Source organism: Haplochromis burtoni, unplaced genomic scaffold (genome assembly GCF_018398535.1).
Source record: "Haplochromis burtoni strain Fernald_Lab_line unplaced genomic scaffold, NCSU_Asbu1 Contig_552, whole genome shotgun sequence".
Lineage (NCBI taxonomy): Eukaryota > Metazoa > Chordata > Actinopteri > Cichliformes > Cichlidae > Haplochromis > Haplochromis burtoni.
The window spans coordinates 19,395-42,218 of record NW_024582913.1 but is presented as its reverse complement, the minus strand read 5'-3'; the positions used below and the strand labels follow the sequence as shown (position 1 = coordinate 42,218).

At 39.1% G+C, this 22,824-nt stretch overlaps 1 protein-coding gene across 2 annotated transcripts; it reads left to right on the top strand.

Annotated features, from left to right (window-relative positions):
- The first annotated feature begins 1,015 nt into the window (after positions 1 to 1,015).
- On the top strand, positions 1,016 to 9,590 carry LOC102289176. Of its 2 annotated transcripts, XM_042214342.1 has the most exons (8): positions 1,016 to 1,433; positions 1,594 to 1,629; positions 1,712 to 2,023; positions 4,149 to 4,439; positions 4,548 to 4,841; positions 5,537 to 5,854; positions 8,140 to 8,277; positions 8,364 to 9,590. In XM_042214342.1, exons 1-8 carry the CDS (start codon positions 1,403 to 1,405, stop codon positions 8,975 to 8,977), a joined length of 2,034 nt encoding a protein of 677 aa, XP_042070276.1. In that variant the 5' UTR covers positions 1,016 to 1,402; the 3' UTR covers positions 8,978 to 9,590. The 2 variants fall into 2 exon arrangements, with proteins under 2 accessions (XP_042070276.1, XP_014184948.2); XM_014329462.2 differs by lacking the exon at positions 1,016 to 1,433 and having other exon boundaries at positions 1,445 to 1,629.
- The last annotated feature ends 13,234 nt before the right edge of the window (positions 9,591 to 22,824 follow it).

The window sequence follows — 22,824 nt, the reverse complement described above, 5'->3', positions numbered from 1 at the left end:
AATGTTATAGCACTGCCTTTAGTAGCCTCACACAGCTCCTGCTGTTTCCTCCTCATGTCCTTACCAGGCATGTCTGGACAATGTTATATCATGAGTAATATTTTTTTTAAAAATCCATCTAAATAAAACACACACATGCACGCACACACAGTGACATTTTAGACCTTCTTCAGAATACTGTATATACTATGGGCATCACGGTGCTGATCCAGAATCCTTACATTATTATTTATTACTAGAGCTACAATAATAAAGCAATGAGGAGGGGGAAGTAATAAATATGAAATAATGTCATTATGATGATTCCATTTGTTTCACTATCCACTCTGTGCAGGGGCAAAGCTTATTACATTTTTAAACTCCCCCTCTGCACGTGCCTGGTATTGTGGCAACACTGTAGTGACAATCCTCTTCCTTTCTAGCTTGGAGACTAGATAGGGTTGCTAGACATGAATAATGAGTGAATGAGTGAATGGAAAAGGGGGCAAAAAGTTTTACCACACTTTTGCACTCTATACATTTTTTTAGATGTATTCAGAATCACCTTTTTGTTTATTAAAAATTACCTTTTTAAATATGTGTGTGTGTGTGTGTGTGTGTGTGTGTGTGTGTATATATATTTTTTTTTTTCCTTTGGAAATTTCTGGTAAAAAAATCGTTTTGTTGGACGTAATTTAAAGATTCAAAGGAATTTCAAACGTCCAGTTTTCATTTAGGGATGGAGCGCCTCTTGTGTTTGTAGCCCCGTGGAAAGATGAAAAGTGTGAAAAATCTCTCAAAACTCCGCGAGCACATAAACCGTGATGTGAGCATAAACAATGTCTGAAATAATTTTTAGAGACGAGTAAGCTCGTGAAGGTCTTTGAAAGTGAGACTGATGACTGATTGAACTATTTGATTTGTGGAGCTGCATGTGTGGACTGTTGCACGCATTTCTGAGTACGCGGAATTACACACAAATCATTGTGTGCGCGCATATGTAAATCTTAGTTTACACTTGTGGGTAATATCGTAACCATTTTCCAATCTTTTGAGACTAACTATCTCCCGATAGAAGGGCCTGAGACGGGAGATACGCGCTTTGATTGACACTTTTGGCAACGAATGGCGATAAACTTACAGTGAAACTAAATTGATTTCATTGATCATATCTGTACTCACGGCTGGCAGCAGAAAGCAGAATGATAACATTCAGTCAGAAGTATAGATGCGATTGTTTTTTTTGCTGGACAAAGTGTGTTAACTTCAGACTTTAATTCTGCATAGTTTTAATGCCCCGTGTCGGTTGATGGGAAGAAAAAAAACCCGCGACAAAACGAAAGGGGAAGTGTTTCGGGAGGACAAGCACTGTGAACAATTTTGGTTCTCTGTAGTGTTCTCTGGATCTCATAAATGACACGCCATGTGGGGCAGACAGCATTTTTTTACCCTCGGTAAGACGGATTTTCTATAATGTATAATGTTTTTTGTAATTTTGTACAGGCACAGTATCAATGGGATTTTGGGTTTGATTTTCAATGCAAATATTCATCATTGCATATCAACAAGAACATTTCTATATAATAAGCAATGGCATGGTTTCCTCTCCGATAGTTTCTTGTCTCTTGGCCTCACCGTCACCTGCTGCAGGTCAGTCTGTTCCTATGTCTTATTTTAAAGGAAAACCTTTAAGGGAAATATTAAAATGTTGTTTATATAACGTTCTTGATAGGTCAGATCAGACTAGCTGGATCTGGGTCCACTCGGTGCTCTGGAAGAGTTGAAATCTATCACAGTGGCTCCTGGGGAACAGTCTGTGATGATGACTGGGACTTAAAAGATGCTGAAGTGGTCTGCAGACAGCTGGGCTGTGGGGCAGCAGTAAATACCTATGGATTAGCTGACTTTGGTCAAGGTACAGGACAAATCTGGCTTGATGATGTGGCCTGTTCAGGAAGTGAGAGTTCTCTAACTGAGTGTCGAAACAGTGGATTTGGGACACATAACTGTGGGCATAATGAGGATGCTGGTGTCACATGTTCAGGTGAGCAAACTTTCAGTTAAATCCTATCGTGATATCAGTTCATAATAAAAGTTGTTAAAAGTGGTGAAGTGATTATTATTTTTCGTTAATAAATAATGTAATTAGTATATTATATTGTTTTTACTACACTTTGTTCATTGAAGAAAACATTTACTAGTAAATTATATTTCCCAACAAAAATGTAAATGCATATCTTTTTTTTTAAATGAGATTTTCTTCTTCTCTGAGACACAAGTCTCTTCAGCTGCTGTAAATAAAAGAATCAGTGAAAATGAACTTTGAACTTCCAACTGAGTTTAAACTCAAACATAACCTGTTCCCAACAGTTTTAGATTTTGCTCTCACAGCTGCAGACTTGGTGCTGTTTAAGGTTTTGACAGTAAAGATCAAATCTAAAAACAAAATTTGAAACCCTGAACGAGACTTTTTCAGTTACTTTCTAATTATTCTAATTGTTCATAGAGTTCTTTGAAAATGTTCTTTTTCACAAGACTGTCCTTTCTCAACTGTAATGTTACAGCCTGTATGACCAAAATCAACACCATGGCTGCCATATTTTCACACACAACGGACAGATCAGCATGATTAATCAAGCGTACAACTAAAACATATACTCAGTGAAGTTAAAAATGACACACAGTTTACAATTCTATATCCAATAAATAATATGAAGTAGGCAACAGGAAAATACAGTGTGAAGTTGTAAGGTAGTTTTTTGATGATTGAATTAAAAATTTAGAATGTTCAGCAGGTCGACATATTGTGGGAAACATCACTGTGGTATCATCGAGCACCTCAACAAATGATGAAATCGTCCTGCCTGCTACTGTGTGACTATTCTTCAGCTGCTCTACTTTCTGTTCGTTATCTTTGATCTTGAGCTTGCCTGCAGATACCTTTGATCTCATTATCAAAGCATTAGCTGCTTTGCAAGGTGATGCTGACAGGAAAAGGATTAATTTAGCAGTGCGGCGCATTGAACAGCAGTAATGTGGTATTACTACTTGACAGTGATGCATAGGGAAATAATTCAGAAGCACATCTCTGGGTTCAGAGCGGAGGGAGTTGCCTTTTTTTTTTCTCGTGTTCTTCACAATGGACTTTTGGCTCTGTTTGTATTTGTTATTTATTCAGTTTAGGTAAATGTAAGGTTAACACTGACAGGCCAACTGCCTGTAAAAAAATAAAAAATTAAAATCCAGGACGTGTGAATTTTCAAGTATTGCATGCTAGTCAGGGCCATACTTTCATGGTGTCATGGCTTCTGTAGGAGCATGTCAGGATTTTCCTCTGTTTCGTCATCTGTGTGCTGCCTATGTGTTTTTTAAAGTTACTTTTGAGTCTGGTTCACTCCGAGTCACTTATTTGAGAAACAGATTGTAACCTTAACCAGCTCATTGGCAGGTTTTCTTCAACAGAGTATCCTGCTGTCCTGCTGCACATCAACCAGCTGCCTGAAACGTCATTTCCTCATTCATAAAGTCGCCATCAAAGCTCAGACCAGCAACTTATTCAAATGAGCAACAAAGCAATGCAAACCAAATACGGGTGCCATCATTTAGAAAATGGATGGATAATACAAAAATTATCAAAGCGCTTTACACCACTCTCATTCATACAAGCACTTTTTTTGTATGCTTTCTATCTAACATTCACACAGATACACTCTGATGGGTGCACTGGAGGGCAACTTGGGTCTAGTATCTTCCCTAAGGATATTTGGCATACATACCGGAGCAGTCTGGGATTGAACCACCGACCTTTTGATAAATAGATTATATGAAAAAGGCAGCGGCAGCCTCGCCTCTGTCAGTGCGCCCCAGGGTGGCTGTGGTTACAATGTAGCTTGCCATCACCAGTGTGTGAATGGGTGGATGACTGGATATGTAAAGCGCTTTGGGGTCCTTAGGGACTAGTAAAGCGCTATATAAATACAGGCCATTTACCATAGATTGGTAGAACACCACCCCAACAAACCAAAAATGTCTCTTAAAAGTTGAAATACTGACCAGGAAAACCAGTGCTAGTGCCATTTTACTGTCACAATGCTGGCACTACACCAGAGATGCTTAAGTTAAAAGGAGAATACGGTGTACATTTACCACATGCCAAATTATTGTTTCAGGGGTCCCCCCCAAGCCAAGGATCTCCATAAATAACAGTGAGGTCACCTGGGGTCAGAGTGCCAGCATCTCTTGTTTAGTCCCAACTCAGGCATCAGATGGAACTTTCATCCTCAAGAAGACGTCTGACTCATTCATGGAGACTAAAACCTCAAATTCCAACTCTACTATCTTCAGTATCAACAAAGTGAACTTCAGTCATGAAGGACAGTACTACTGCCAGTACGAGGAAAGCATTCAGGGTTCAAAGTTCTCCTCCCCCTTTAGTAACTCTGTAGGACTCTTTGTTACTGGTAAGGATAAATCCAATTTCCCAAGTTTTATGGTATATTCCATTTTGTATAATCTAATCAGTAAACTGGTGATAAAATGAAAACTTTAATTCTGTGTTGCTATTTCAGTAAGCTTCCCCAAACCCCATATCTCCATCAGTCCTGCTGGTGAGGTGACCTGGAGTCAGAACATTGCAATCACTTGTTCAATCTCCACTCAGGTTTTGGGTGGAACGTTCATTCTGATGACAACATCAGATTCATTCAACAGGACCCAAAATTCAGCTACAAACTCTGCTACCTTCAATATTTCTTCTGTGGACTTTGATGATGAGGGATCGTACCAGTGTCAGTATCAGAAAAAGGGCTCAAGGCGGGACTTTAATTCCCCGCTAAGTGACAGTGTCATACTCAATGTCACAGGTAAGAGCAATAAATAAAAGGGTAAAATAAAAAGATCAAAACTGATCAACTAAATAAAAATAATACAAATTTACAGATCTTTACATTTTTGCTATTACAAATAGTGTTGTATAAACTGTAGAAATTACTTGTCATAAGATATCAACAGCGTTAATTTATGTTTATCTATGTAATAAAAATATAGATATAAACTTTTTCATATAAAACAAAAAGCGCAATTTCAAAAGTACATCTTGTTTTTTCTGCATAATCTCGCAGAAACGCGGCTGCAGTTAATAAACTGTGTTTTTTTTTTTTTTTTGGTTTTATTACTGTTGACCCACTATATAAAAAAAAATGCTGGAACTTTTCTGTCATTTCAACGTTTATTTATTACTTAATTCCTTAGTGTAATGTGAATGACCACGAGAGGGATCTTTATCAGTAGGAACAGCAGCAAAAATCTATGCCCTCCTACACATATCCAGTGGGACGAATTGGAGTCTTTGGCAGACCGATTCTGGCCCCTGGGACTTATGTTTGACACCGCCGCTGTAGAACATTAAACAGCTGTTAACATTCGGTAGATCACAAAATACATGGCTAATGTTGATTGGTTAATGATGATTCATAAATAATAAGCTAACTTGCATGAAATGCTACCATTGGACTTGTTTCTGCTGCCCTTCTTAATGGTAAGTCTTTCTTTCACACAGTGAGACTGCAGAGGCCCAGCATCTCCTTGACGTCTCCTAATGCAGGACTTGTCTGGGGTCCTGAAGGTGCACAAATCACCAGGGGTTACAGCTTTGTCCTCACCTGTTCCATTAACTCCACATTTTCCAGTGGACATTTTATTCTCAGCTTCTCTGGCTCCAACCTCACAGAGCCAGCAGTCAACAACTCAGCCTCATTTAGTTTCCCTGTAGCGGAGTATGAACGGCAGGGCAACTACAGCTGTGTGTATGAGGTCACAGTGTCCACACGGACATTCAGATCTGATGTATTGGCACCGATTAGTGTCATCATTAAATGTAAGTACAGTGTTGAATTCATGGATTTTTGTATAAAAGCAAAAAATAACATAAAAATATCAGACTGACTGTGATAGCTGTAGCTGTATGTACCATGCAAACTGTGACCATTGCATTAGCTTATGTTTCCCAGTCTTGTTATAAATGTATACATTTAAGACCACAAAGAGAAGTCATAAAGGAGGAAAATGGTAGAGTATAAAAATAAAATGGTAAATAGACTGATTCTTATATAACAGTTTTCTACTCATCTCTACTCAAATGTCTTTGTACAACACGCCACATTTAACCAAGCACTGTTTTCTATACTTGTCAGTGCCTTCTAACTAACATTCATACTCTGATGCAGTGGTCCCCAACCCCCGGACCTCGGACCGGTACCGGTCCGTGAGTCGTTTGGTACCGGGCCGCGAGAGTTGAGGCTCAGGTGTGAAATGTATGGTTTTCAGGGTTTTTATCGGTTTTCAGCGTTATTTTGTTATCGTTTTTATCGTTTACTCGGTTTTCCTGGGTCTTTTCACGTGTGTTATGAATAAATTTTCTTTTTTTCGGTACCGGTACTAGTTTTATTTTGTTGTATTTATCCGCGACACCTTAAAGGCCGGTCCGTGAAAATATTGTCGGGCATAAACCGGTCCGTGGCGCAAAAAAGGTTGGGGACTGCTGCTCTGATGGATGCATCAGGTGGTTAATAACTTGCCCAAGGATATTTGGCATGCAGACTGGGGAAGCAAGGGATTGAACCACCCCCTTTCCAATCAGTAGATGACCTGCTCTACCCCCTGAGCTTAGGGATGGGTACCGGTATCCGGTGCCATGATGGCACCGGTTCTGACATAAACGGTAGTAACCAGACCGAAAAGCAGCGCACATTTCGGTGCTTTTTTTTCCTGAGCTGTGATACACTTTAGATTCTAGCCAATCATTTTACGTTTCCGAGGATAGTAGGCGGGTCCAGGTACGTACGTTCTTTTAGAGCAGAGCTACAGATTAAAAATGCCCAAGGCGAAGCGGTCAAAAGTCTGGCTGTACTTCACAGCAAAATATGCAAACTCAGCAGCCTGCAACAAGTGCTTTAAGGTGATACTGTGCAAAGGAGGTAACACCTCAAATCTGATGAAACACCTGGCGACGCATAGCGTTTTTTTTAAAAGCCGAGAAATGCGCCGTATTTGAAGCTGTAAGGTGAACTAGCAAACACCTCATAGTTACATGCGGCTGTCTTCTTGTTTGATGGCAGATACTCCCTTCACCCTGGCCAAAAAGGCTAAAATGACCAAAGAAAAAGTGGAAAACAGCTAAACATGAGAGGTTTTTGGACAAAGTTTGTGTTTTTTCCATTGTTAAGCACTGCTTCCAGCCAAGAGTGATACCATATATGCCCCATAGCTGCAGAAAAGGCTAACATTGTTTCTTTTTACAAAAAAACAGCTGAACATGAGAGGTTTTTGGACAAAGTTGTGTTCTCCATTCTTTAAGCACCGGAACCGTTTCAAAAGTACCGGTTTGGCACCGGTATCGGATAAAACCTAAACAATACCCATCTCTACCTGAGCTACAGCCATCCTCAAAAGACCCCATTAGTTTTTGATGACACAAAATAAAAAAAGATCTTAGCAAACCAGTTCTTATTACAGATTGTTTTACAGTAATGTTCTCAGAAAATCTGTTAAGTATACCCAAACCTCTTACAGTCACTCAGTCAGAACAGACCCGGTCTTTTGGATGAGGTACTGTCCACTATGTGTTACACCATTATCCTGCATTCTATGTGAAAGTTAGTCACAAATCATGAAGATCAAATAAAAAGAAAGTCAGACTTAATATAAGACATTAAAGCAATGATCATTTTGATGAATGTTACTCTTACTCTGTAATATTGACATTATGTTCTGCAGTATTGTCAAACTGGAGGTTAAAGCTGGCTATGCTGTAGGGCAGACCTACCCTGTAAGTGAAACGTTTCATGAGCAAGCATTGTCCCTCATTTTCTCAGATCCACCCATTGACTGACACTTGGTTTCATAATGGCAAAAATGGTGAGATTAAGAAGGCTTGACAACAGGACTTAACAAACCAATGGGTGGTCGTGTCTAACTTTTAGACATAGTTGAGATGAGAAGTGTTGACAGGATGAGCGGAGTGCCCTTTCAGTGACCTGTAGCCATATTCTCGAAACAGACTTGAAATAAGTTACATGTGCTAAATTAAAACATTAATGAAAAGTAGTTCATTATGTGAAGAAGTGTTTTGATGGGCAAACTGATCAAATTCTCTCTCCTTAGTCAATTTGATGCCGCTGCTGTCCTCAGTATCTGTTGGACTCCTGTTGCTGCTCCTGCTGTTGCTGTTAGTGGTAGGGCTGAGGTGCAGGAGAAGACAACGACGAGCCAAGAAGCCTGTAGCTCTCATCCACAGTCAAAGTGTGTGCTCGCAAATTTTAAACAATTATTCATCTGATATTCATCAGACTACATATTCACATTCTTTCCCCTTACTTGTGTTTCAGTGGCTGTCCGAGTCGGGAATGCTTACAAGTATGGAGATGAAGATGATGATGAGGATGTTGAGGACTCTGTGAATGTTGATCTATTGGACACTAATGAAAAAATCAAAGGAGGAGCTCCTGGGCTGGATGAAGATGATGATGATTATGAGGACCTAGTGAGTGATGATGATCACGATTATGAGGAAGCAGGCCCAAATGACAAAAAGTCCAAGGAGGCCTGTGTGAGTGTAGACTGTCACAGACAAGATGAGGAAGAAACTAGTGATGAAGAGGAAACTAGTGATGAAGAAAACAACTATGAGAATGTATCCCCACCTTCAGCAAGTGTGGATAATAAGGAAGAAGAGGAAACTAGTGATGAAGAGGAAACTAGTGATGAAGAAAACAACTATGAGAATGTATCCCCACCTTCAGCAAGTGTGGATAATAAGGAAGAAGAGGAAACTAGTGATGAAGAGGAAACTAGTGATGAAGAAAACAACTATGAGAATGTTCCCCGCCTTCAGCAAGTGTGGATAATAAGGAAGAAGAGGAAACTAATGATGAAGAAAACAACTATGAGAATGTGTCCCCGCCTTCAGCAAGTGTGGATAATAAGGAGAAGAGGAAACTAGTGATGAAGAAAACAACTATGAGAATGTTCCCCGCCTTCAGCAAGTGTGGATAATAAGGAAGAAGAGGAAACTAATGATGAAGAAAACAACTATGAGAATGTGTCCCCGCCTTCAGCAAGTGTGGATAATAAGGAAGAAGAGGAAACTAATGATGAAGAAAACAACTATGAGAATGTGTCCCCGCCTTCAGCAAGTGTGGATAATAAGGAAGAAGAGGAAACTATGATGAAGAGGAAACTATTGATGAAGAAAACAACTATGAGAATGTATCTTTACCATAACCAGCTCATTATCATTCGTAATGAGCTCTCGTCCTTTTGTATGAAATGGTAAATGGACTTGTTCTTATAAAGCTCTTTTATCCTCTGAGCACTCAAAGCGCTTTAGGCAACTTACCTCTTTCATCCATTCATACAAGCACTTTTGATGCTTAAGAGTTTTCTATCTAACATTCACACACATTCACACTCCAGTGGATGCATCAGAAAGCAACTTGAGGTCAGTATATATATTTAGCATTAGGGATGGGTACCGGTGTCCGGTGCCATGATGGCACCGGTTCTGACATAAACGGTAGTAACCAGACCGAAAAGCAGCGCACATTTCGGTGCTTTTTTTTCCTGAGCTGTGATACACTTTAGATTCTAGCCAATCATTTTACGTTTCCGAGGATAGTAGGCGGGGCCAGGTACGTACGTTCTTTTAGAGCAGAGCTACAGATTAAAAATGCCCAAGGCGAAGCGGTCAAAAGTCTGGCTGTACTTCACAGCAAAATATGCAAACTCAGCAGCCTGCAACAAGTGCTTTAAGCTGATACTGTGATACTGTCAAAGGAGGTAACACCTCAAATCCGATGAAACACCTGGCGACGCATAGCGTTTTTTTTAAAAGCCCAGAAATGCGCCGTATTTGATAGCTTGCTGCGAGACCTCACACCGAGCACATCTACTGCGGGTGGGTTGCCTGTTATGCAACATCCCCCAAAAACACGAAGAGGAGAGTCCTGGCCCCTAGCCCTGCCAGTGTAGCAGAAATGATGACGGATGATGGTGGCAGCAGCCGTTCTTCTCTGCGTGAGTAGCTAATTTACGTTGAGTAGGCTAACCACGTTATTACATTAATGCATGTAAGGTGAACTAGCAAACATCATCATAGCTACATGCGGCTGTCTTCTTGTTTGATGGCAGATACTCCCTTCACCCTGGCTAAAAAGGCTAAAATGACCAAAGAAAAAGTGGAAAACAGTTAAACATGAGAGGTTTAGGACAAAGTTTGTGTTTTTTCCATTGTTTAAGCACTGCTTCCAGCCAAGAGTGATACCATATATGCCCCATAGCTGCAGAAAAGGCTAACATTGTTATATTTTTACAAAAAACAGCTGAACATGAGAGGTTTTTGGACCAATTTTGTGTTCTCCATTCTTTAAGCACCGGTTTGAGCACCGGCACCGTTTCAAAAGTACCGATTTGGCACCAGTATCAAATAAAACCTAAACGATACCCATCCCTATTTAGCATGCAGACTGTGGGAGCCAAGGATCAAAGCAACCTTCCAATTAGTAGATGACCCGCTCTAGCTTCACCTACTTCTTTTCCCTGCACTTCTTTGGAAGTGCATGGAAAAAGGGTAAAAACTGTTGTGTCACCTTCCAGTCATATTGAACACAACATGATGTTAACTTTGTAAATGATGATGCACTTTAGGCAACTTGCTTGCAACTGATTGAGCTGTGTCCCCTAAGTTCTAATCTCAGTCAGATCTTCCCCTTGCTCATGAAAACACCAGTTTGAAAACACCAAGAGAATGATGGCAAAATTGCTCATCTTGAGGCTTCACGGTGGGATTTCAATAACCAATGGGTGATGCCAAGCATGGGTGGATGCATGCATTATTTTTAATATCCAGTATCTCACAAAAGTAAGTAAACCCCTCACATTTTTGCAAATATTTTGTTATGTCTTTTCATGGGACAACATTGAAGATATGACACAGTGTACAGCTTGTATAACTTTAAATTTGCTGTCCCCTCTAAATAACTTACAGCCATTATTGCCTAAACTGCTGGCAACAAAAGTGAGTACACCTCCAAGTGAAAATGTCCAAATTGTGCCCAATTAGCCATTTTCCCTCCCTGGTGTCATGTGACTCATTAGTGTTACAAGGTCTCAGGTGCAAATGGGGAACAGTTGTGTTGAATTTGGTGTTATTGCTCTCACACACTCTCATACTGTTCACTGGAAGTCTAACATGGCAAAGGATCTGCAAAATAGAATTATTGCTCTACATAAAGATGGCCTAAGCTATAAGAAGGGTGCCAACACCCTGAAACTGAGCTGCAGCACATTGGAAAAAGACCATACGGCAGTTTAACAGGACAGATTTCACTCAGAACAAAAAATAATCGTTGCCACGCAAAATATTGACACCTTGGGCACAGCTTGGACATTTTCACCTACAGGTGTACTCACTTTTGTTGCCAGCAGTTTAGATGTTAATGGCTGTATGTTGAGCTATTTTGAGCTGACAGCAAATTTACAATCTTATACAAGCTGTACACTGACTGCATTACATTCTATCAAGGTGTCATATCTTCAGTGTTGTCCCATGAAAAGATACAACATTTTTTCAATAATGTGCAGGGCGTACTCACTTTTGTGAGATACTGTACATTTTCTCCAACATTAGAACCAGATTTGAATTTAAACTAGTCAAATATTGTCTATGTACTGTAAAAATATTAGCTGGCTAACCTAAGTTTGTTGTAAGAAGCCTTTTAGATATGATAGTCAACAGTGAAAAGCTCAACTTCAACAAACTGTTTCCAAACTGTTTTCTATGATGTCACTAAAGCATCAGCGTGGGTCTTCACATTAATTATTAGTAATAATTCCAGGATATGTGTTTAAAAGAGTGCAAATGTTCTTTGAAACAACCTTCCCTGATAACTTTTAGATTTTTGATGATTTATATTTTAATGCTTTGCACTGTATGTTATTCTTGATGGTGGACTTGGGTCTGGGACGCCTCTATTTTGAATTGATATTGCAATTAATTTTAGATGCATACATCATATTTTATATTTTCCAGTATTATGACTTTTTCCATATAAAAAACATACTGTAAATATACTGTATACATGCAAACTATTATACACTGTCCCTTGATACTCAAACACTTTTCAAAAGCAAACTATAAATTTCATTTTGTTATTTATGTAAAACTATAGATAGCGAGTAAACACCTTTTCTAATAAATTTCCTACAGAATATGTAATTTCACCTGGATGTTATTGCACATTCTCACACATTTAAAACCCTGGGCAATCTTAATTTGGATGTTTTGACAAACTGAATAATAACCTGGTTGAGCTGGGTGGTGTAATCATATCTTAGTCATTTAGAGATGCAGACACAGCAGCTATCTGGAGTCTCTCTTTTTGTTTCTGATCCTGGCATCCTCTACCTAACTGACACACTTCTTTATTCATGCAGCAGTGCTGATGACTCACAGCTGACTTAGGTTATTTCATATGCGTTGTTGTTCCTTGTGAACTTTTTTCTTTAGTCCAGATTTGGTGGCTTCACCATGAATCCCCAGTGCAGTCCAGTTCATCCAAACCATAATGCTTCAAGTAAAGCCAGTCAGCTGAATGCAAACAATATTTATTTCCTGACACTTTGAGGTGCATTAAACTTTTCACAGCAATAACAGACATCAAGATAAGCTTCTGGTGTTTTGTATCAGCAAACTGTTCCAAGAGGATGTGGTAAATACCACAATGAGCCAGCTGTTTTCAACCAATCACATTCATTCTTGTTCACTGTTTGAGCCAATCACATGAAGGCATTACAGTCCTAAAAAGCCACAAATACATATGACACATGCTCTTTGTTGTGTTCACAAACAGCGCTCACATACATACAGTGTGGAACTCTTAGAGTCTGTCTTGTTTCGGGTTACAGGGCCTCATCACTGCTTAAAGGATGAGCTCAGACTGCTGTTTGAAATATGTGCTCGGCCCGGAGTCGCTGCTTAGGTCAGTTCTTGGTAGTCAGTTAATGTCTGATGAATGAAAATTCACAGAGCATACAGATGCATAAATAATAAAAAAAAGCAGTTCCATGCCAAAACTGTACTTGCTTCAGAAATGAAGGTAATGTTAACATTAAGAACACAACGGCATGTGCCGCCATTTTGGTGTTACCTTGGCTGTTCATGCACCTCTTGAGTTTTGTAACTTGGCACAATTGCCACTATGGACGTATTCGAGGGAAAACCACGGTCCGTCTGTACAGGCATCTGTATGACACATAAATGCGAGAGCACAAGGACTCCCAAATGTCAATGAATTCACGGAGAGATTTCAGCGACACTGGGAAAGAAAAAATCAGTGTGTTACAGACTGTGGAAGAATCTCCGTGATCACTCTGTAAAGGCAAGAAAGAGGGTACAGGCTAGAAAAAAGCCCCAGCCCAGATATTAGCAGAAATACACTGGCTGATGAGGTTTGTAAAACACAGAGATTGATAATTTATTTATTGATATTTTGTTTTAAGTCTTTTGTGTTAATGTACTTTTGCAGAATTGACTCTTTGGTGGTTGGCCTGTTGCACCCCTCACAGGCAGTTGTAGAAACTTTTTTTTCCTTCAACCATGACTCACTTGTACATTTTGTTCAGCAAATTTGCTTGTTTCTAGACACATCTCCAAAATTTGATTCTGTTCATCTGGATGTAGCGTTTTCAGAGAGAAATGTTTCGTTACTCATCCAAGTGACTTCTTCAGTCTCAGCTGACTGCAGGTTTCCCCAGCCTTCCCCAGCTTTATTTAATGGAAAACTTCCACAACACTCTTCTGTGTTGTGCCATCCGCTTAGCCAGAGGTTGTTTGGTTTCCCCGATGTATAAATCCTGGCAATCCTCCTGGCACTTAACAGCGTACACTATGTTACTCTGTTTGTGTCGGGGGACCCGATCCTTGGCGTGAACCAATTTTTGGTGCAGTGTGTTTTGGGTTTTTTAAGACACTGACTGTGCACTGTTAATGCTGTCCTATTATTAGACACTATACAGCGGGTATGAAGGTGGAAGAGAGGGAATCTCAGAATCATCAGGTAAAATTTATATGAATCTGTGCTGCACTTGATGTAACATAACTTTGACCTTTAAGCCACAGCCATTGTGCCATATTGTGCACCAGTCACACACTGCTCTTTTAATCCATCACAGTACACAGTAAACAAAAACACGAAATTGCCATTCAGATATTTTTTTCTTGTTTGACCTCTCACTCAGACATAATGGATCATATTATTGCACTTTCCACTTGTTGGTAATGTGCTTCTTATGCTTTATCTGTATTTGTTCGGGGACTTGTTATAAATCTGTCATGGTATTGCATCACGGACCCAGGGTTTGGTGTTTATTGGTTAATATTCGTGGATTATTGTCATTCATGGTTTTCTGCTTGTGTTTATTCTTACTTCCTTGGCTTTAGGTTTCTGTTTCTTTGGCTTCCCTGTGAGATGCAACCTCAAAATCATTCACTTGTTCCATCATTACTAAAGAAAGTTTATTTACTTTACAAAGTTTATTTATTTCACATGACACCCACCCCAGGAGTTTTGTTTTCCACAAAATAACTGGTGACCCTCCTACTTGTATAAGAGGCACAGTCCAGTCTTAGGCTCCGCTCCCTGAGTGGAATAATGAGTCTATGTGAGTACAGCTGCGAGTGTACGCTAATTATTGAAATTAGAATTTAAAAAAGAAATAATAAATGATATATCTACTGCTGCCAACTGGAAACAGTTGCAATCATATCAGCGTCAAGCTTGGCTGAGAGCTGGTATCGCTGTGGTGTTTTATTACAAAACACATGAACACGGTCAAATTGTGCAACTTTGAATAAAGCCCTAATAATGAAAAGCATTTTGAAGTTGTGTTCTGGTTATTTTTATTATTATATTTACATATATATTTTTCAGATAACAGATACATACATATATCATTGCTTTTACATAATTGGATCCCAAGTATGACATATTTTGCTTGTCATAACTGGCAGAAATTGAAAGTGATCACCAATTGCTTGAAGTGAAAACACAAATTGATCACACACTTTGAGTGTCACACATGATACAAATGATTTTTGTTTTTCACTGAATCATTATGGACTGATAACAAAGTGATATCTCATCATCTCAGACATGTTAAACACATTGATGGTCTGCCAGAACATGTCTGAAAACATGTATTTCATTAATGACAGCTGAGCATTTTTGTGCCAGAAAAAACGTTCCAGTTAAAACCACTCTACAGTTTGTGTTGCTCTCTGTCGCCCTCTGTTGTTCAGCTCTGAACATAAAGTCAGTAACAAAACTGAGGCTTATCTTGCTATAAAAATCAACCAATTTCAGGGCAGACGCAGGGCAGATAAAGACATGGACCCCAGTGAGTCATTTGAGTTCCTGTGCATAGAGATTGTCTTATATAAAAAAAAAAACAGCTGAACTAGGTCCCAGTTAGATGGTAATGTGTGTTCTTATTTTGGGTTGTAGTGACAGCTGTGTGCTCTGCTGCAGGAGCAGGTAAGCCAGGGGTGTCCAACTCCACGCCTCGAGGGGCGGTGTCCTGCAGGTTTTAGATGTGTCCTTGATCCAACACAGCTGATTCAAATGGCTAAATTACCTCCTCAACATGTCTTGGAAGTTCTCCAAAGGCCTGGGGCCCGTTCTTCGTACGTCGCTTACTACATCCAAGATCAAATGACACATCCAAGACCAAATCATCGCGCTAACCGTGAGCTCGCTAATCCGGTTCTCCGAACACACCTGTTGTTGACGATTAGTACAGCTGGATGAAGTAATGTGAGATCACTGGGTGTCGTAAAAGGGGCTACGCATCGATAGTAGAAACATTGATCGGCAACCCTCTGATTGGTCGGCGAAAATGTCGAAGGAGCGTCGCTCGGTATTTTTCGGCAGCAGAGCAAGAACTCTTGAGTGAGGGATTTCAGGAGTTTCAGAGTTTAATCAGAACGCAAGGGAACACTGCAAAGGCTGCAAAAGCAAGGAGAGAGGGCTGGCAGAAAGTTGCTGACAAATTAAACTCGTAAGTAATTTAATAATAACAATAATAATGGAGTGGATTGATATAGCGCTTTTCAAGGCACCCAAAGCGCTTTACAATGCCACTATTCAGTCACTCTCACATTCACACACTGGTGGAGGCAGCTACGGTTGTAGCCACAGCTGCCCTGGGGCAGACTGACAGAAGCCAGGCTGCCATATCGCGCCATCGGCCCCTCTGGCCAACACCAGTAGGCGGTAGGGTAGATTTATCATATCACACTATATTATCCAATATTATATTACATTATATTATATTATGTTATATTATATCCCCTTTCACATTAGAGCCACAACAGGACCCACTAGAACATGGGAACAAGTAAAAGTGAAATATAAGAATATTCTACAGAATGGTAATATTTATCACTTATATTGCTTTTAGTCTCTTGGAAAGAGACCCTGAAATAATCTGTTTGTTTATAACAGCAACCAAGAAAAGGGCAGAGCAAAAAAAGACAGGTGGTGGTCCTGCACCCCCTCGTCAACAAGTTGGTTAAGTAAATAATACCCTCACGGGAATATCGATATCTCTCAATGAGCACACTGTCGCGCTGAGCTAAAGGATCCTGTCTGTCCCGCAATATACGCTGAATTCTGAGGACTCTCCTTATCAATCTTGCACCTTCCGCAATGGGTTGGTCGCGTATACGGACAGGACATGGCTGCGACAGGCTTCCCAAATCCACCTTCGCTTTTATAGCCGTGGTCTCTCATCTTGATTACACGAAGTAATTTACAATTGCTACTCTGAAATATGAATTACATCTGTAATAATCACATACATGTAATAGAATGTTAATAGTTCATTTCCCTTTTTTAGGAAATGACCTGTATGTATCTGTGTGACATCAATAAATGGATCAGGTGCTGCATTATCTTTAGTTACATTGATGTTATTTATTTATGGTGAAACAGTGGTGGAATATCGCTGTTGCTTTCGTATAAATGAAGCGGACATACCTGCGTGGCCGCGATCTAATCCTGTTTACATAAAGTAAACCTGCTCCCGAGCAGGTTTACGCTTACGGCTCTGTTGCTATGACAGCAAGTCCCGGATGAGCTTCGGGGAACCGAACGATCCAGGATCACGCGAAATCGTCAACAATCTAATCCAGCTAACTTACTTAGCGAGGTACGAAGAACGGGCCCCTGGTAATGAACTAATCATGTGATTCTGGTGTGTTGACCCAGGGTGAGAGCTAAAACCTACATGACACTGTCCCTTGAGACCTGGAGTTGGACACCCCTGAGGTGAGCAGTTTATTTAACTTTACCTCATTTGAATCGAAGGCCGATCCAGGTCTGATCCATGTCTTGTCTTCCTGCAGTAGGTGCTGTAGTCGCTGCTTCTGCTCTTCTGGGAGCTGCTGGTTTCACCTCAGCTGGAATAGCTGCAGGCATGATGTCATTTGCTGCAGCTGCTAATGGAGTAGGAGTGGCAGCCGGAAGTGTGGTAGCTGTTTTGCAGTCAGCAGGTAAATTAATAATTTGATGTTTCATTAGGATTTTAACTTGCAACAACATCCAAAAATAAAAAGTTCATGAAAATATCATAATTTTAGATTAGATAATGACACTATGCTGTATCATTATGATAATTATGGTCAATATGATAAACATAACTATGACATCATCAATGATATCATTACAACAATAGCTGTGAATAATGATGATGATAATGATACAGTTCATGGATAGATAAATTTGGCTGTCATCTTTACAGCAGTGCATGCTATGACTTCTTATGATGATAATGATAGAGTACACTGTGATATCAGCAGGACTGAAGTGATATTTAGTCATTAGGCACAAAGCATAAGTATTTATCACTTTCTTTGTCTAATGGTGCTGCAGGTGCAGCTGGTGTGTCAGCTACTGCTGGTCCCACTGTGGCTGGTGCTGGAGCAGCAGTGGGTTGGTTGGTGAGTTTCATCAGCTAAAAATCACGAAGAACTCGTATATTTGCTTTATGCCAAAACGGGAAGTCTTGTTATTCTTCTCAAGCTTGTTTTCATCGTTGTGTTTTAATTGTGTTCATTATGATACATTTATATTAAAATTAAGTATTATGGTGCAAAGTTTTAAACCGCGTGTGCATCATTAATGCAGCTAACTGTATACACAGTTACAAGGAAAAACATGATTTTGTGTACAAGTCAGAGAGACAACTGAACGTTTCAGTGAAACTAAATCTGTTTTCATCTGTTCTTTTGGAACATTTGTGTGTGGCATTTTCAATCAGCTGTCTTGTGGAATATCATCCAAAACACTGATGGACTTTTATTATGTACAGCCGTGATATTCTCTCAGAAGTTGAGAAAATATCAGGGCTGAAAAGCCATATTTGAAAAAGTCTTTATTTCCTTCCATATCTGCATCTCAATTTATATTATTGTGGGTAATTTCACTCCAGTAATTGTTAATGTTATAAACACATGCCTGCAATCACAACAACTGCCTCACCTGTCAATGAAATACAAAAAGATATCAAATAAATTCTTTTGCATTGAGCGAGTAATAATAATTCTTACAGGCTATATGAAGGGATAACATCATTATAAAAAAAAATACAGACTCATATATGTCTTCCCAGTGCATGTGCATGCTTTCAAAGATAACTCGGATGACACCAAAAACTCAACTGCAGATATGGAAGTATGTGAAATGTTTTTTTTTTTCCAGTGTCACATTACTGCCACATGCCCCGTTTCATATGACAAAACCAGTTTTAATTCCACCTTGTTTATATATTATACAGCTTTTTACCACCTTCATAAGAAAAAGAAATTCCATAATGAGTGGTGTGTTGGTGAAAAAAGTACATTGAGATGATACAACAAAAAATGCAGCATGAAGCAAAGTTGGACGAGCTGTTATTTTTTTAAATTGATCTATGAAACAGATTTTATGAAGGGATCTCTTGATAACTGCACTGAGTGATTTTGTTTGCTGAAATGTTCTATTTCCAATTGTAAACTGTTTTTCAAGAGCAGTAATTAAAAGGATAGAACAGCAGCTAGTTTGCTTTTCTTCCACCTCAATTTACAGAGAAATAGTGCGTTTTGGGAACATTTCTTCCCATCTTTTTGGAACTACTATCAAGTACTACACAAACAGTAATGCAGTACACACACATTTAGTATAAAGTTGGTAGCTTAGAGTATTTCTTGGAACTGTGGGGAAATGCATGTATTGTCTGACTTAGATGCAATAGTGTTGGGAATTCTTCCAGCAGGACCCTGCTGTGAGCATGAGAGTACTGACAGCAATGATACGAAGTTATACGAGGATTATGAGGACAGCAAAGTAGATAAAGTTTATGTTCTTACACAGTTTTCTGAGTATACACTTGAAATCTTTAAACAATGGAGGGATTATTCACATTCTTCACTTTACAACAAAGTACTAACATCACCCTGTGAACATTACATCCTGTATTTGTAGCATTAATATTATGTGAGAACAATGCAATCAGTAAAAATTGGAATCAAAGAGCTCAGAAACAGTTATTTTTTAAAATATTTTGTTTTGTTTATATTTTTTATTTATTGTCAACAATCTTCATTTAATAATATACTACAGCAAATTTGGTTAACTATTTCTATTCAGGCCTGACACTGGCACAGCCAGATATTCAAAGCCTTCATTTTTTATTTTTAATCAGTTTCATACATTGAATAGTTTTCACTTCTTACAAAATGTAATTCTCAGAAGTTTTCTTTTTTTTTTAATTCAAGTCATTTCAGTTTTATCTATACAGCACCAAATCACAACAACGGTCGCTTTATATTGTAAGGCAGACGCTACAATTTATGTCACAATAGCAGGAAGTCAGGACCTGAAATTCAGACTGGGCAGACCGTTCTATCACAAAGGTTTGTTTTTTATTCAGAGGCAGTGTGACCAAGAAGTCAGAGGACTTAGGCTGAGGGATTTGCGTAGAGAGAGTGATAGAGAATTGATGGGGTGTTTCAGATAATCTGGGTTAACTGTTCCCGTGAAATTTCAGGAGCTAAGAGGGGTTAGTCCGTATAAGGCGAAAAAGGGAGGGATCGGTGGCCAGCGGGCAGGCAGGTGGAGGGCTCAGAGTTCCATGATCCATTCACAACCATTAAGGGGAGATAGCTTGAGGTCTTTGACCAGCGCGATCTGCTTAAGCTGACCAGCTGGAACAAATAGAGAACTAGTTGCCACATAACTAGAAGTAGAAATAAACACTAGTAGGCAGATCTGAGTACCACTGAAGAGGTGAAGAGTCTGGTGAAGCTCTGTGGCACAAGGCGTCCTTAAATACTGCCTGCTCCATGAAGCGATGCAGCTCAGCAGGAAAGATCGGTGTCCAGTTCTTGGACTCTGCCCTAGGGTGGACCCCTCCTCTCCAGAGGAAGGGAGAGAAGGAAAAAGATTTTCCATGAAACAAGGAGAGAAATTCTGGGTGCATGATAATTTGATCTCTTATCAGTCCAATTTAACCCACAAATCTGAAGCTTCAGTCCCTAAATTAACCAAATGTAATGTTTCTTTAATCAGCACAGTAATCTTCAGCTCTGCTTGTCAGTATAAAGATGTTTGTAGTCAAATATGAATTATCTAACATGAAAAACGTGTATTGAGTAGAACAATGTGATTCCTTTCAAAACAGGAGTAATTGTTACTAAAAATGTGCTGTACTGTACTTTAATAATGAAAAACAAGGACTTTTCAAACTGAGTCCAATCTTTTGAGCAGTAGTTTATACTGTTTGTTTGTGTCTGACTGCATCTGATCAAGGTTTTGTCAGCATTTTGAAACAAAGACTCAACTTTCTAGCTCTGTATTTCAACAAAAATTGAGCTGAACTATTCCAATGGCAGTGAAAAACTCTCCCTGACAAGTCCACTTTATTGCGTGTTCATTGGCGTTTTCTTATCAGTGGCTCATGTTTAACAAATCCACTTTTGCATTCATATTAATACTGATCTGTCACGCTTATCAGTGGCTCATGGTTGCTTAAAGCCTATGTCTGTACTTGAGCACAGAGGCAGAGCATCATTCAATCCTGCCAGCTGCCTGTCTTGGCAGCATTTCAAGGATGACAGACTCCACTTTCTCTGCAGCAAGACAGCTCATAACTTTTTAACAGTCTGTCCCTGTCCCGATACTCTACATCATCTGCTTTAATCAATAACCATGGACTCTCACTGCAATTTACGCTACAGCTCAAAAGTTTGAATCAAGTTAGAAATGTCTTGTTTTATGAAGAAAATAAAGGTTAGTTTGATGTTGAGTAACACAAAATTAATCAGTCAGGTAAAGAAATATAAATGCTTAATAGTAACACTGAGCATAACTCAGGAATGAGGTTGGAATATCTACGCAGGTGTACACAGGCCCATTTTCATCAACAGTGCCTCCTGTCTTCCAGTGGTACATTGTGTTATCTACTGTAAGTTTATCACATTAAATCCCAACTTATCAGTCAAGAACACTTTTACCAAAGATATCAGCACAGACCAAAACTACTTTGCTGATTAAGAAAATAATACATGTTCCCATATTACTGTGTGGATCATCCCATTTTCTCTTTTCACACTGATTAATCCAAGTTGGCACTTTTCTGTAAACACAGTGAACATTTGGATGTGCCACTGCCTTCAGCTTTTTATCAGCTTCACTCATGAAAGAACTTTTTATTTCTAAAAAAAATTGCTTTTTTAAATAAATCATTTATAAATCCTTTACTTCCACCTATTTCAAGACTTTATTAGAAAAAAGCCAACAAAAGCCCCAGATCCCAAACAAAACCATATTTGTTTTTGTGATCTCTGCAACAATGGTCACAGTGGCTGATTTAATTTAAGCACATTTTGCCCCATTGAAATCATCTGGGTAACAAATTAAGCCTTCATACTTATCAGGGTGCAGGAGTGGGCTCATTCTTGTGTTAGCTATTAATTCCATCTTATCCGAAGCTTACATAACACGGGTATTTTCTTCTTTTTTTTCTTTTTTTAAAACTAGCTTTCTTCACATACACAAATTTAAAATTTTCTCAGGTCAAATCACTTCTACAATGTTTTTCTTTCATTTTTGATGAACACCTGTCTGTGCTAATTTTTACTGTGTACTTTTCATGTTGACATCCCCCAGGACAACATCACAAAAACCTGTTTTATTGTGAATACATATGTGTGATGGCTCTTAGAACTCTATATCCTCTTCCAGGTTTTGGTGGCTACTTGTATTTAGAGCAACATTTGTCACCGTGGTTAGTTACTCAGCTGAGACTATATATGGACCTCAGCAACCTCAGTTTCTATCACTTATTCTTCCAGGTCATTTGGGATTATTTAAATTTTATTTGTTTACACACACATTTACACACTACACAAATTACAGACAAACTGGTGATATTCTTGACTTTTAAATACATTTATTTTTTTCAGTGAGGTGTATATATTTTGTCTTTCCCTTTCAGCCAGGGGTGTGACATGAATGGTGGCTGATGTATGTGATGACAGTCACACATAATTAAGGGTAAACGCTGAACTTAATCACCTGAAATCATCATAACATTTAGATTTTCTGGAAACGAACACATTTATTGTATAATGATAATGTGCGTAAAGGATGAAATACACAATGCGCTTGTTAAGATATTTACCAGTGAAATGCAGAGACTCATTAGTTAATTCATAATGTTACAGATTTAGGGTCTTTCACACAGGAATTGGTC

Bases quoted from the DNA above. Each gene is read 5' to 3' on its own strand.
- LOC102289176 (XM_014329462.2), top strand. From the start codon at position 1,518: ATGCAAATATTCATCATTGCATATCAACAAGAACATTTCTATATAATA. The intron at 2,024-4,148 runs GTGAGCAAACTT...TTATTGTTTCAG, and splicing joins TGCTGGTGTCACATGTTCAG to GGGTCCCCCCCAAGCCAAGG. The intron at 4,440-4,547 runs GTAAGGATAAAT...TTGCTATTTCAG, and splicing joins TGTAGGACTCTTTGTTACTG to TAAGCTTCCCCAAACCCCAT.